Genomic DNA, 16,005 nt, shown 5'->3' with positions numbered 1-16,005 from the left:
AGCCAATTTCGATCCCCCCCACTAGGGCTATCTGTCCCTTGCTCGTCCTGCTTTCTACCCTTAATGTCCCTATTATCACATTTCTTAGCTAATATCACCACCGTCAACACCCCTTTGTCCTTTTGTCTATAACATCTCTTGGCAATCTCCACCTATCACTGGCCCTCTATCCAGCTCTACCTGTCCCACCCCCCCTTAAACCAGCTTATATTCCACCTCTTTTCTATTTTTCCTTAGTTCTGATGAAGAGTCATTCGGACTCGAAACATTAACTGTATCCCTCTCCGCAGACGCTGTCAGAACTGCTGAGTTTTTCCAGGTAATTTTGTTTTTGTTTTATTTAGCTGCCTTTCCATTTTTAATAAAAAAACAAGTTTCTGCCTCAATTGATTTCTTCCAATTCCTCCTCTTAGTCTTGACAATTTTAAAATGCTGATCTATTGTCACTGGCTCCTCAACTTGAGGAAATTGTCTTTGTCTGCTCACCCAATTGCAACTATTCAGAATATTAAACTCCCTGAAGATTAACACTATTATCTTCAGTCACACTTAATAATTAGATTCCCATTCCTGGTGAAACTACCCTTTAAATGTTATCACTTTTTAATGTATTTTTTATAGTAAAGGGTTCAAAAACTCGCACAGTACTCTAACTCTGGCTGATCATTAGGTGTGTAAATTTATCATTACCTCTGTTCCTGTACTGATGTTCAATTCATCTTAAAACTCAAAGTGCTAATGTTCTCTCTTTATGGCTTTATCTGCATTAACTGTCGAGAGAATAAGGTGTTGAACCTTTAGATCTTTGCACATCTGCACTTCAATATCTTTCATTTTGAAATTTAAACTACGATTCCCTATTTCCCACGCAAAATGTATCATCACCTCAACAGTAACTTCCCTCTGCCACCTATCGGTCCATATCATTGGACCACCTTTTCTTCCAGCCATTTTTTACTGCTTGCCAAATCCTCTACCTGTGGGTCATCAAATTTCAAAATTGTTTCCTGTGCACAACGCCTTTTATAGAAATGTTTATGTATGTTTACATATTGTCTTTAACATAGTGAAATGTCTTGAGATATTTTACTAAGTGTTATTAAACAACCTTTGACATTGAGCCACACAAGATATTGGAGGACTGGTGACCAAATGTTTGGTCAAAGAGAAACGTTTTGAAGAGCGTCTTAAAAGGGCAGGGGAGGGAGAGGCAGGAAGTTAAAAACATAAAGATGGAGTGATTAGAATCGACAACGTGCAAGAGGTCAGAATTGTAAGAGCACAGTAGTAGGGGTGGAGGAGGTTAGAGATAAGGAAGGGTAAAGATAAAGAAAAGGCCTTTCAGGGAATTGAAAATGAGGATGAGCATTTTAAAATTACGACATTGTTGAACTGGGAATCCATTTAGGTCAGCGAGCACAGGAGTGATCTGTGAATGGGATTTGGTGCCAGTTAGGACAAAGGCAGCAGAGTTTTAAATGAGCTCAAACCTATGGTGGGAGCAAGGTGGGAGGCTGTCTAAGAAAGCATTGGAACTCCAAATTGTCAAGTACAAAATACCAGAACTGGTTACTGGGATATATCACTTCTTCTGATCCTTCTATAATTTGAGACACAGCATCCATCCACCTAAATGTTTTTGTCCCTTGTCTGTCAGCTAGCTTTTTAGCTCAATTTTAGCTCCATGCCACATCTATTTTGTATACAAAAGAAAATGAGTGTCTCAGAATTCTAAAGGTATTGTGCCTATAGGCATCACTGCAAATATATAATGACCTAGGTCCCCTCACTGAGCAGGAAGGCGTGGATTGGATTCATTTTCATCCACATCCACCAACCCTTTCCCTGCACTGCCTCAAACTTCCCCTTTTTCTTCCTCCCATTTCTCAGTCCTTTCCTTCTCTTGTCCTAGTGTCTCCTCATTAGGGTCCCATTATTCTGTAACCCTGCTAAATTTTAAAAATCCAAATTATCTTGACTACCCTAGTCTAACGTTAACAGTGACCAACTGCACACCTGAGTTTTTATAACAGCCCCATGAAATACCTTATGAAATGGCTTAAACAAAATCATATGCACGATCGGTCATTTAATTAAAAGGCTAAAATATTAAACAGAATTTGCTTTAACAAGTCCTTGATTGCATTTTGAAATGTTTACTAGTGAGTTTGCTCACGACTGACATCTCACTATCTGTTTTTAACAAGTGTTGCATTGACTACCCTTCAGGCACAAAGTACAATTTCCATAACTAAGGAGGATTGAACTATTGTGGTCAACGCTTCTGTTAACATCCTCTCTGTCTAGGATGCATGCAACCAGAGCTCAGAGTTCTTTTTATTTTAATTATAATACCAATTCCTTTCCTGCAGTAACCTCTGACTGCTCCACATCTTTGTTCTCATTTTGATTCTTAAGAAAAAGCAAAATGTTTAATTTATTGCTGCCACCTCCGCAAATAGATTTCCACTTTCATCTAAAAGTAATCCACCCCTCACTTCGAATGTGATTATAAAAGCCGTGCTTTTACCTTTTAATAATATCTGCTAGACATTTTATTTTCTCTTTTTTAAACGTTTTAATCTATCCAATGCATTTTTTATATTAATTTTCTTTATAACTAGTATATCTTGTGGTGTTGAACATGAGGAGTTGAGACGAAATAAAGTCCTTCAGGATAATTGGATTAAGTGATCTCCATTTTTAAATCAAACTCAATCTTCATATTTCTACTTAAGTTATATAATTTCCTGTGTTTGCATTTATAATGTAAATTGTCTATATAAATTTGTCACGCTGTAATACACCCTCTTGGTTGCAATGGTGCTACAGGATCATCACAGAAGGGAATGTGCAATTATAGCATGACCCTTGCACAAGGGCAGTTTTCATTATATATACAGATATACAAAGTTAAGGAAAATGTTGACAGGTATACGCAGTAGTAAGATTTTAGAGTGTTATCAGTAGTTTTATCGTGACTTCTTTCTGTTTGTGATTTTTATTTCCCATCTGCCTGCAATCTATTTGTACACTCTTTGCCTTTTTATAGAAATGTATCTATTCTGCACTCTAACTCATATTTCAAGATTTCCCCTCTCCAAAGACTTAGTTTGCTAACTTTTCCACCCAATTACAGGTCCAATATTTATCCTTCCATCTGAAAACCGAAAATAGCCAAAAACCGAATTTTTTTTTTGAACAGCTATGCAGTTAATCTATTTATTAATAAAACAATGTAATATTATCTTACAGGTGTAATAAGTGTAACCCTACCTCTTACCTGGTATGTGAGTTGGCAAATGGAGAAACAACCTCGTATTTGTAGACTATAGCTAGCTTAGGCTATTTTAACGTAAGTAGCCTAGGCCTACTGTATATACGGATAGATCCGCTATCTGAAAATCAAAACGCAATTGGCCCCAGGGGTTTCGGATAAAGCTTATTCAGCCTATAGTTTGAAGCAGATCCTCTTTATCTTGCAGAACTTAAATTTTTTTTCCAGTTTACCACCCTTACATTTTTTCTTCATATCCTGTCTATTCTTACATTGAATTTAACTATGTTATGATTACTATTTCCAAATTGTTCTCCTACTTACGCAGCAGTTACTTGCTGCCTCTTCATTTCCCATAACTAAATGAGGCAGTGCTTTCCCTTATTGGTCTAGAATCACACTGACAGGAAAGCAGTCTTGGATGCGTTCTAAAAAGCATTCTCCAATTTGGCACCATGCGTTACCTTTATCCTAGTCTATCCTGTTATAGCAATCCTATAATAGAATCATATACCCTGTTTGAATTGTAATATTATTTGTCCTATCATCTGCACCACTGCTTTTCTCCATACAAAGTACCTAGTTTAATCCTGTTTTTCTGTTTATTTCTTGTATCCTTTAATATTCCCTTTTTGCAAACAGTTATCGAATTCCCATTTTTAAGAATTTATAGATTCTGCTTCAAAGTGGTCTATAGCAAGATCCAATGCATTAGAAGCAGTTCAGAGAAGGTTTACTAGGCTAATACCAGGAATGGGTGGGTTGTGCTGTGAGGAAAGGTTAGACAGGTTAGGCTTGTATCCACTGTAATTTAGAAGAGTAAGAGATAACTTGATCGAAACCTTTGATTCTGAGGGGTCTTGACAGAGAGGATGTGGAGAGGATGTTTCCTCCTGTGGGAGAATCTAGAACTAGGAGTCGAGGTTTAAAAATAAGGGGTCACTCATTTAAGATAGAGATGAGGATAAATTTTCTCTCCCAGAGGGTCGTGAGTCTTTTGAACACTCAAAAGACAGTGGAAGCAGAGTCTTTGAATATTTTTAAGGCAGAGCTAGATAGGTTCTTGATTGATAAGGAGGTAAAAGTTATCAGGGGTAGGCAGGAAGTTACAGTCAGATCAGCCATGATATTGAATGGTGGAGCAGGCTTGAAAGGCCGAATGGCCTACTCCTGCTCTTAGTTTATATGTATGTTCGTATGTATTCAAGTCACTTTCTGGATGAATGTTTCTCCTAACATTGTCTTTAATTTAGCATGGGGAAATCATTTGTTTTACCTGCCCCCTTAGTCCTTTTAAATACCAAGTCTGCATGCTAGATTCCACCCAATAGAAATAATCTACCACTGTCTCTTAACCATTCAAAATTTTGGATTGCTCAGTAAATTCCTCTTTCATCTTTTTCTGTTCCATTTATTTAAAAACCCTCTTTTTCATACCTTGCTTCATTTTGAGTCTTTGTAGCTTTTCCATGGCTTTAATATCCTTCCCATAACAGAGTGCCCAGACAGACTGCACGTGAGGAAATTGTGTGCTCCCTGTGGTGCTACTATAGGTTGAAGAATTGGGGCGACAATGTTGTTCTATTTCTGACCCATGCACCCTTCGAGGTGGGGTTTTTCTACTTGGAGTGTTGAATTAACCTAATGATCTGGGTTAAGCCTAACAAATGTCATGTAAAATTTAACTTCTCTGTCTTGTTTTTGTATTTAGTGGTGCATTACATAAATCTCACCTTTTGTATTGGTATACCTATCATTTTAATTATCAAATTATGTGCAGCTGTAGATCTCTCCTCTTCTGCACTGTTGGCATATACTTCAATTTGCTGTTTTTTCGAAATATACACTTGTTCACATTTCTCTACATTGAGTTCCATTGTTTCCCCCTCTGCTCAGTCTTCCCTTCGGTCTGTCTTCCTCAAATTACCTTGCCCCTTTAATTTGGTGTCATTAACCAATTTTGTGGTTCCGTATCCATTACATAAACAGAAAACGAGAGCAATCCCAGTACAGATAACTGGGCTACACACTAACCACATCTTGCAAGGACTCTAGTGTCTTACAAGTGTGGTAAAACACCTTGGCCTTTAATTTTCTAGCTTATCTGTGTTTTTAGAAAGATGTAATTTTCACCACACTTGAGCCTTTTGCCTAGAAAAAGGAATTATGCCAATGTTGAAAATTAAGGTTACGTTTCGGATATCTCTTAATTTTCTTCAGTATTCTGGGGCCCATACCATCTGGGCCATTTTAATGTTTAGTCCCACTAGCTCTTTAGTGTCCCCTTTGAATACTAAAAGTGGCTCTTAACATAAAATAAATGTTTTTTTTCCTTTTTGTCTTGCTTCTATAGGTTCACCACAGTGGTTTGGTAGGTTTTTGATCAAAAAAGTGTGCTTGCTGGAGGTTTCTTTTTTTAAAAATTTGCATTTATCAAAACATAGTGTGTGAGAAAGGAATGCACTAACAGCTGGATTATATTTTGAAGGTTCCTGCTTCTTGGCCTTAAAGCACTAATGTTAAATCCTGGGATTTCTTTTCCCAATTGCACAATAATTAGCTTGATCTGATATTGGTTACTCTGGCTGATTTTTATCAAAACCCAGTTAATTTTGTTGTTGGTTTCCACTAGCAAGGTATATTTTATTTGTATATTGGTGCTTTGGTTACACTGATGTAAACGTGCATTTCGACCCTAAAATAGCTGATTTAGCCATCAGCCTAAAGATCAGCATAGCCAGTTCAGCATTGTGGGTTTTGTAATTTTCGTAGCTTCTTTGTAGCTCCCTTGCTTGATTATTTGATTCTTTCCATCCCTGGTCATTCAGAGTACCTGCTTACCCAATGTAATGGGTACACTATCACTTCTCTAGAAACCAAAATCCTCTTTGCAGAAGGTCTCTCGGAAATTCTAGATTACAATGCGTTTGAGGCTTATACCCATAAGTATTGTTGCAATTTGCTCACAAGTGAATTCTGTCCTTTAGTCTGCTGTAATTTGGCTGATTCCATAGCAACCACTATACTGTATGAAAAGGAAATGGAGGAATATACTGTTGTGATGAGGGTCTGTCGAAGAACAGTATTACTGAAATTGGTGCTAGTTTTAGAGTGACTTATGTGGTAGGGTTAGGTGAATTTCTTTTTGGTGTCCTAGTAAAGTTCTGTCTTCAAATGTTGAAGGCAAAAACTGCCAGACATAAGTGATATCTGGCTTAGTTCTTCATATGACTCTGGGATAGATAGACAATTGAAATTGTCCAAGTGGAAGATTCATCCTCAGCTGATTTTATAGAATAATCTAAAATGAAATTGGGGTTTACTCTGTTTGCATTTCCAAAGAATCATCATCTCTGTGGCTCAGAAGGATATTTTACACATTTAGCTTCCTTCCCCCTATCACCTCTCCAGCTATAGCTTTGCCAATTTTTGACATAGAAGACCCAATGTTTTGCTGCCTCAGTTGGGGAATGCATGAGTCAGTTTCTACATCCAGAGCCGAAACTTTTCATCAACCTCTAGGTCTTGGTGGGTTGAATCCTAACTCCATTCTTAAAAAAAAACTTCTACCGTGCAGATTTATATCGCAAATTGCACAAGTTTTCAGAATAGTGTGTAAGTAGGTCTACACTCCCTGTGAGATTCATTTTCAGGAATATCAATATGTTAAATCCACAGCCCAATTTTATTCTAGTACATCTGGTCACCATTACAGTTATGGGCACCTGGATCAGTAGATTCATGCACCTTTGTATCTTTTCTATGTACTGCATGAATGTTGCACCTAAATTGAATTACCAGTGTTTAAAACCCTGTAATTTGAAGATTCTTACCTGGAAGACAACCTTGATGAAACTTTTTAACCTCGACTTATATGGTTAAAAATGATAGGCTTTAGTTGTTGGATCAACTCTGTTTTATTTGTTATGAGCATAGAGCATTTATTGGGCTTGGTCAGGATTCCTCTCCAAGGCACTTTGCTTCATTTAGGTCAGGGATTACTGCAACCTCTGTTTCCACCCGTCGGTAGGATGCAAGTTGCATGTTTCACTGTGTAGATGTGCACAAAGTTCTTTTTTTCTATATGTCCATGCATATTTTGTAGAAAGATCTTGGTGATATCAAATATAACAAGGCTGATAAAATAGAGAATATATTTTATCATTTAGCCAGTAAACTTAAGGTCCAGTTAAAGGTCATTTTACATGTTCCACAGCTATTGCTGTTTTTGTCAGGTTTCCTCCACTAACATCATCTGATATGGAGTGTCTCTTGCATGTTTTACCAGACATTGCTCTTTAAATTTGGCCAACACCAGGAAATGTTGGCAGATCTATTTTGACAGCAAGAATAAAACATCACAGCTAATGAGTCTTTCCTTCTACTAAATTGGTACTACTTGGCTGCTATAGTTTATACAGCATGCTTTGATGATTGGAGAAAAAATAGATCTACTGGTAGACTGTTTGTTTATTCTTGGGCATCCTTCCTACTAAAATGTTTTGAGATAAGTACCCTAAAAAAAATACTGGATTATTGTGAAGATCCTGAGCCTTTATACAAGGTAGGAGCAGGGAGGCTACAAGAAGAGGTCATGCCAATCAAGATCATGCAAGTTTCTGTAATGTAAAAGATTGCCATAATTTGAAGGTTTTCCTGGAAGTTAATTAGTTAAGAGAGTTAGTTCTCTTGTCTAATTCTCTGGTGTTGTGGCCTAGAGAGACTCTTCATATTTCAATCTAACTACAAACTTGTCATTAGACTTCATTAGATTGTAATTTGATTTTGAGTCTTTTTTGTTTATATGTTGAAAGCTATTCAGGTGTAAAGTATATATTATTATTGAAAGTAGTCTAAAACCCATCTGTCCTGCTTTAAAATTGTTGAGCATGTAATATATTTATATAGATATAAGCTTGTGTATTTGTATACCACTTGTGATTTCTGAAATGTTCCTCTCCTCTCCCAATCTCCTATTCCCCTCTTAAAACACTTGTAATACAGTGTCAGTGTGCACTACTACATTGCCAGTGCAGTTTGTATTTGTTCACATCTGATGAACATATCAAAAGTAAAATCAGTTTATAATTATACAAATATATTTTTTCAGTACTTCTATAGAAGTGTCTTGAATTATATTTTATGCATTATGAATTTTTTTTTAGGTAGGCCTGTGGATTCACTTCATATGATAACTGATCAATAGTTGGAACAAGCATGAGTTCTAAATAAAGCTCCAGCATGCACTCTATGCTCAGTAAATCTAATTCTGTTGCTCAAATGGTAATAACAGGCCATGGGATTTCAGGAGCTTATCTGTTAGAGATGGTCGTACCTGGGTAGAAATGTTCCTTTGTTAAATAAACTGAAACTTAATGATTGAAATTATTATAACAATCCTAGTTTGTATTGGATTAAATGAAAACTGAAGTAAAAGTGGTAATTGAATCTCCATTTTAAGTGTATTTGATGGAGTTGATTTTTCTTTTATGTAAAGATCGCAGGCCTTATGACTACAGTATCCATTGTTTCTTGGGAACTCAACAAATAGAATTACTAAGTGATTCTTGAATTCATACTAATAATTCTGTTGCTTTGTTTCAGCTCCACCTCCACCTCCACCTTCCAGAGGAGGGCCACCACCGCCCCCTCCTCCTCATAGTTCAGGACCTCCTCCTCCACCTCCTGTTCGTGGGCGAGGTGCACCACCACCTCCACCCCCATCAAGAGCCCCATCAGCAGCTCCTTCAGCAGCTCCCCCACCACCTCCACCTACCAGGCCAGGAGTAGGAGCTCCTCCACCACCACCACCCAGCAGGTTATATCCTCCACCCCCACCACCTCCAGTCCCATCAGGTCCCCCACCACCACCACCTCCACATCCTCTTCCTGGAGGGCCAGGAGCTGCTGGACCACCCCCTCCTCCACCACCTCCACCTCCACCACCTGGCCCTCCACCACCTGGCCCCCCTCCACTCCCTGCAGTGGCCATTGAAAATGATAGTGTTCCTTCACCTACTGGTAACAAATCAGCTCTTCTGGATCAAATCCGAGAAGGCACTCAGTTGAAGAAAGTTGAGCAAAGCAGTCGGCCAGTGTCTTCCTCGGGAAGGGATGCACTGTTAGACCAAATACGGCAGGGTATACAGCTTAAGACTGTAAGTTATTTTTTGTTTATGATCTGTCTAGTTCAAGTAATGACTATATATCTTGACGGTTTAATATTTTATGTTTTTACTATGCAAAGTAATGTAAATACAGCAGAAAACTAACAAATACAGGGATAAAGCAGAACTTGAATTCTTTTGCTGCAACATATGCTTTGTTCATTAATGTTAAAGTCTGTTTCACTTTCAAAGTATTAGTGACTGGCACAAATATCTGTTGAACTGAATCTTGTCTGAGGTTCCTAGCATCACAGATGCCAATCTGCAGGCAATTTAATTCACTCCACGTGATATCAAGAAATGGCTGAAGTCACTGGATACTGAAAAGGCTATGGGCCCTGACAGTATTCCGGCAATAGTGCTGAAGACTTGTGCTCCAGAACTTGCCGCGATCCTAGCCAAACTGTTCCAGTGTAGCTACGACATTGGCATCTACCTGGCTATGTGGAAAATTATCCACGTCTGTTCTGTACACAAAAAGCAGGACAAATCCAACCTGGCTAATTATGCCCAATCAGCCTACTCTCACTCATCAGTAAAGTGATGGAAGATCAACAGTGCTATTAAACATCACTTGTTTAGAAATAACCTGCTCACTAATGCCCAGTTTGGGTTCCACCAAGGTCACTCAGCTCCTGACTTCATTACAGCCTTGGTTCAAACATGGACAAAAGAGCTGAACTCCAGAGATGAGGTGAGAGTGACTGCCCTTGACATCAAGGCTACATTTGACTGAGTGTGGCATCAAGGAGCCTAGCAAAACTGGAGAAAACTGGAGTCATACCTAGCACAAAGGAAGTTGCTGGAGGTCAATCATCTCAGTCCCAGGACATCATTGCGGAGTTCCTCAGGGTAGTGTCCTAGGCCCAATTATCTTCAGCTGCTCCATCATGACCTTCCTTCCATAATAAGGTCAGAAGGATGTTTGCTGACTGCACAATGTTCAGCACCATTCGCAACTCCTCAGATACTGAAGCAATTCATGTCCAAATGCAACAAGACCTGGACAATATCCAGCCTTGGGTTGACAAGTGGCAAGTAACACAGTGCCAGGCAATGACCATCTCCAACAAAAGAGAATCCAGCCATCGCCCCATGACATTCAATGGCATTACTATCACTGAAGCCCCTACTATCAACATCCTGGGGGTTACCATTGACCAGAAACGGAACTGGACCAGCCATATAAATACTGTACCTGGTCAGAGCAGGTCAGAGGCTAGGAATCCTGCAGTGAGTAACTCGCCTCTTGACTCCCCAAAACCTGTCCAGCATCAACAATGCACAAGTCAGGAGTGTGATGGAATACTTTACACTTGCGTGGATGGGTGCAGCTCCAACAACACTCAAAGCTTGACACCATCCAGGACAAAGCAGCCTTCTTGATTGGCATCCCTTCCACAAACATTCACTGCCTTCACCACCAACGCACAGTGGTAGCAGTGTTTACCATCGACAAGATGTACTGAGAAACTCAGGTTCCTTAGGCAGCCCATTCCAGACCCACGACAACTACCATCTAGAAGGACAAAGGCAGCAGACATATGGGAACACCACCACCTGGAAGTTCTCCTCCATGCCACTCACCATCCTGACTTGGAAATATATCGCTGTTCCTTCATTGTTGCTGGGTCAAAATCCTAGAACTCCCTAATAGCACTGAGTCTACCTGCACCATAGTGACTGCAGCAGTTCAAGAAGGCAGCTCACCACCACCTTCTCTAGGGCAACTAGGGATGGGAAATAAATGCTGACCCAGCCAGCATCAACCACATCCCATAAATGAATGAATGAAAAAATATCTACTGCAATCTGTCTTGGATGAGCTTGGATAATACTATAAAATGAAACTAAATGTGAATTCACTAGAGAGAGAGAGAGACTGATAAGTTGCTTAATTACTTTCCAACACAATTTTGCTGTACCTTGCTGACTTGAGGATATTAATGGTTATTGATGGCACAGAAGGAGGCCATTCGGACAGTCGAGTCTAATATCTAGTTCAAAGATTCACTGAATTCAATGAAGTCACGCTTTTGCTTGATTGGTGTTGGGACTTGCATTGTAGGTCATGCCAGTTAGTAAGTAAAACCTGCAGCCTGTGTGTTAACCAAGTTTCTATATGCTGCATATTCTACACTTCAAATAATGTCAATTTATTTATAGGTAAATGACCAGGATTCTTCTTCTCCATCAACACCTACTCCTACAGCAGGAATTGTGGGAGCATTGATGGAGGTGATGCAGAAAAGGAGTAAAGCCATTCACTCTTCAGGTGTGATTTTTTAAATAGTCACAGTTACTCTGAATCCCAGAGATTACATCTGACTTGAAAATAGCATTTTTAAGGCATCTAATGTGCAAGACCAGCTCAGGCAGTACTTCTGTTATTGCTACAAGTAGCAAAGAGGATATCTTAGTTTCATAGGTCTGTGACTAACATTTCACCAAGCATCCAAGAACAATATTTTACTGCAGCAGGCTGTGATAATGCTCCATCCAACCTATACATTAGCAAGTAACAAATGTTAGGTTGTGTGAGCACCTATAAACACTATATAAATAAAACCATACAAGTATTTTGTAAGTCCAGTCTATGATCTTTGCATAAAACGCCCTCACTTCTATACACTGAAATCCAGAAAGACACTTTTTCGGTGCTGAGACTTTGTCTTTTTATTCTTTGGAGCACATGCAGCATATAACTTAGTCCAAGGTCTCAAAATGGGCAAAAGTGCCATCCCAGATTCAACAAAAAAAATCACCAAGTATTTTCATTTTGCTGTCACAATCTCTATCGAGTAGTAGATTTCATGGGTGACTTCTTTACAGAAGGTCTCTCTTTCTCAGCCTAGATATACCACCACCTACTCTACCCAAAACACTGCAGAGGCAGTGTGACCCTCGTCGCCAATTGCTATCTTACCCTACACTGGCACTTTCTCCTTTTAATCGCCACTGTCCTTTTAAAATTCTAGTTGCCTACTGCCCCAATCTGAGATATCTTCCCTCTTTGTCCCTTGGGCTCTTCACAAAGGCATACCGCTATCCTTGGTGATGTCAGTCTCCATCTAAAGAACTCTCCTTACCCCTCGCCACTTAATTTGCTGTTCTCTTCTCGTCCCTAAACCTCTCCATTCATATAAGCTGTTCTACCCATTTTCATGACCATTGCCTCAACCAGGCCATTTTGTGGGGCCCCTCTACTTCAGTGGCCTGGATTTCCAACTATACCCATGTATTTCTTACCATTGGGCTTTCTGTTGCCTCTGTCGATTCTACTTTTTTGGCATTCACATAGAGGAAACACAAAAACTCCCTTCTTTCCATTTCCCTATGCATCACCTTGCCTAACACTATTGCCTATTATTGCACTCTAACTTCTTACTGCCATGACTCAGGTCCTCCATTTGCCACAATATTCCTGTAGTTATTAATTTACTGTACTCAGTGTGTGTCAATCCTCCTCTCTCCCTCTCTCAACCCTCCCCATCCTATCTCTCCTTTTTTCAGACTCCAACTACTTCTACCTCTGTTTTCACCATTGGCAGTATGCTTCCAGCTATTTTGGTCTCGAGCATTGGAAGACCCTCCATAAAGGTCTCCGTGCTTGCAATTCCTTCTCTGTAAACCTATTGCCCCTCCCAATCTTTTCTCCTTTGGTTTAGTGATTGCTCTTCCTTACAGCTGTATAAAGCACTTTGGGATATTTCCCTCTGCTAAAGATGCCACATAAATGCAAGCTAGTTGATTCGAAGATGATAAAATTAAATATCTTGAAGTATTGGTGCTTAAGAATTAACGTCAAACGGTGTTTGATGTCCATAAACTAAGTCCAACATTGTTTTCAGATGAAGATGAGGATGAAGATGAGGAAGAAGACTTTGACGATGATGATGAATGGGAAGATTAGATTTTCTTAGCAAGACTGTAAACCTACCTGTCGTTCTGAATCTTGTAAAATTGTCCTGTAAATGTTCTGCAGATTTTGCTGTATATTTTGTTGCCTTTGCTCTTTTTCATAATCTGTGCAATACCTCATTTAATAATTCATTTGACAAAGCATTGTGGGTAAAGATATTCCCTATGCAACATTTGAGTTGGGACATATAAGAAACTACATATGAATGTGTTCATTCCAACAACAAAAGTGATTGAGTAGGAGCAAAGTTGACATGAACTTTAATTATGCTGGTTCAAAGCCAGAATAGCAACACTATTTTTTCAAAACCATGCAATTTCTGTACCTAAGAAGAAGCAACTCTTATTAATGCTTCGCATAGCGCTATTAACTTTTTTAAATACGGCTCTTCTATTCGGTTTCTTCAGTACTTCATGTTGCTGAAACTGATTAGAATTTTGAAGTAATATGTCACATGAATGCACAGCTTACAGACAACTCATTTGTGTCTTACTGTTCAGCAATACTGTCTTGGAGTGATTCAATGCAAAGATGCACAGCAACTTATGTGAGTGTTTTATACTGTATGCAGCAATACTGTCTATCATGACTATTTTCAGTTGAAATCCCCTTACTTATGTCTGTTACTTTATTAAATATTTATACTCCTGGCTTATTCCATGTCTGTTGGAAATTAGGTCAAGTCTTTTCAAATAGGAATTCAGGTCCTCTTGTGAAAACTCTAAACACAATCGGGGGACAAATATTTTTTAACCCTTAAAGTGCTGAATAACAGCATTTCTAATCATTCATAGTGCATATTTAGCAGTGTAAGGGTTAATGGAAAATAGCCTAATGTTCAGTTTTTATGGAGGTGAAGGCTGTGATTAGGAATTTGCATTTAATGTATTCATAAAGGGCTGTGCTTAATGCTTGTTAAACTGCAATTTGGGGAATATTTGGAAGTGAACTCGTAATAATGAATGTTGACATCAGTATCTTTACATTATAGTCCTTTTGATGACCTTGCATCCAAATCAAAGAGCAAACTCAATACAGATTTGCAATTATGGAATGGAACTTTTAACTGAAAAATGTCTAAAATAAATGTTTAAAAATCACTGATCTCGCTTTCCTGACTTTCAAGATTTATTGTTATTGTCTGTCTTTCAGCTGCTATAATTGAGCCTCATTATTTCCCACCATCAGTCACCTTTTCTCCTGTGCTGTCTGTTATCTCCCCTTGGTTTTTGTTGTTAGTGCATGCAATGTATTTATTCTCTCCTAATTTCTGGAATCGCTGCTCAAGTATTTAGGATCTCTGACCATTCATTGTACCTTTGCAAAGTATTGTGATTGTCTTGTCTCAATTCTGGAAACCAGAATAGTTTTCATATTGGTATAATCTTCTTTCTCCCATTTGTAAGATCTTGTCTTCCAAAACTTAAAAACTTTGTTCTTTTTCACATTTTTGTTTATGCTTCATTTCCTTAAAGGATAATGAAATTATGCAATGTTAATAAAGTTCCAATGCTATATCACTTTTGAGTTTCAGATGAAATCCAAGTTTTTTAACTGTTACAGTAGTCAAAATTCTGTGAAGCCTGAAAAATCTACATTCCATCCAGAGAGAAAGGAACTGACTTGTTTTAGTTGATTCTTTGCCCTGATGTCTGTGTCTATTCGCTTTAATGGAAGCTTTGCTTTTTTTGAGTGGTACAGAGTCTAGTCGCAACAATGATGTGCAACAGTTGTCATTTATTTAATTGTTGCCTCCTCAAAACTCCCATGTGGCCATTCTTAAAGGTATGATATTGCTCAAACAATCATCTTTGTCTGCAAAAGTAGCAAATGCATCATTTAGAAAATGATTTGTTTTGCCATAAAGGCTACTTCATGTGTTAGGGGTTTGATGTAGTGCACTCGAATCGGATTCCGTTTTGTGAAAAGGGAAAGAAATCACTCATTCTTTATGTCTAGCATTTTTTTCAAAATTTGCAAGGACAGCAAAATGAAATGGTAGACTGGTTTATTTGCACACTCTAGATATCCTAATTGTATTTTTCTCTTTAATTTCTTGCCTCTATCACCTTCTGTAAGCAACTCCCGTTGTAAATAAATCTGAGTTGATAGGTTCATGTTACAAAAATTGACTTTCGCAGCTTATATTAACTAGCTTATAAGGTTGCATCACAGCAGATCTTATGTACTATCCAATAACTTTTTTACCATAAGATATATATCATCTGAAATGTACTGCTTCCGTTCACCATGCACACTCAATTGTAGGTTTGGCTGCAGGTTAATTGTCTATTTTCACTTTGCAACAATTTCATAATCTTTAGAATTTTACATCTCACAGCAAACATTGACATCTACAGTTCATCCTCCTGTAATCTACTTCTACTGTTCTTATTTGGAATGAAATGAAAAATGCAGTAACACAAAGCTTAGCAATTTTCATTTGAGTACAAATCAACAGATTCATTTGTTAGTAATAGAAGCATCTGTAACTGTTTCAATTTTCAGAACCATAACCAGTGTGTCAACATGCATAACTTTCATGGTAGGATGATGATTCCCCTCATTTTGTACCTTTCAGATTTACTGGTCCATTGACTCATTCACAATTGTGTAGTCTATCTTTGCCATTTGGACAT

The 16,005-nt window shown here is 38.4% G+C and overlaps 1 protein-coding gene across 1 annotated transcript in view; it reads left to right on the top strand.

Annotated features, from left to right (window-relative positions):
- The window catches only part of wasla (WASP like actin nucleation promoting factor a), a 36,471-nt gene extending 22,005 nt beyond the window's left edge, over window positions 1-14,466 (top strand). The window contains exons 6-8 of the mRNA XM_078568386.1: window positions 8,882-9,435; window positions 11,611-11,719; window positions 13,296-14,466. Of these exons, the coding sequence (XP_078424512.1) occupies window positions 8,882-9,435; window positions 11,611-11,719; window positions 13,296-13,357 (725 nt within the window). The 3' untranslated portion in view covers window positions 13,358-14,466. The remainder of the gene's footprint in view (window positions 1-8,881; window positions 9,436-11,610; window positions 11,720-13,295) is intronic.
- The last annotated feature ends 1,539 nt before the right edge of the window (window positions 14,467-16,005 follow it).

Source organism: Cetorhinus maximus, chromosome 22 (genome assembly GCF_964194155.1).
Source record: "Cetorhinus maximus chromosome 22, sCetMax3.hap1.1, whole genome shotgun sequence".
Lineage (NCBI taxonomy): Eukaryota > Metazoa > Chordata > Chondrichthyes > Lamniformes > Cetorhinidae > Cetorhinus > Cetorhinus maximus.
The sequence above is the reverse complement of the archived record's forward strand: the minus strand, read 5'-3'. Positions and strand labels throughout refer to the sequence as shown.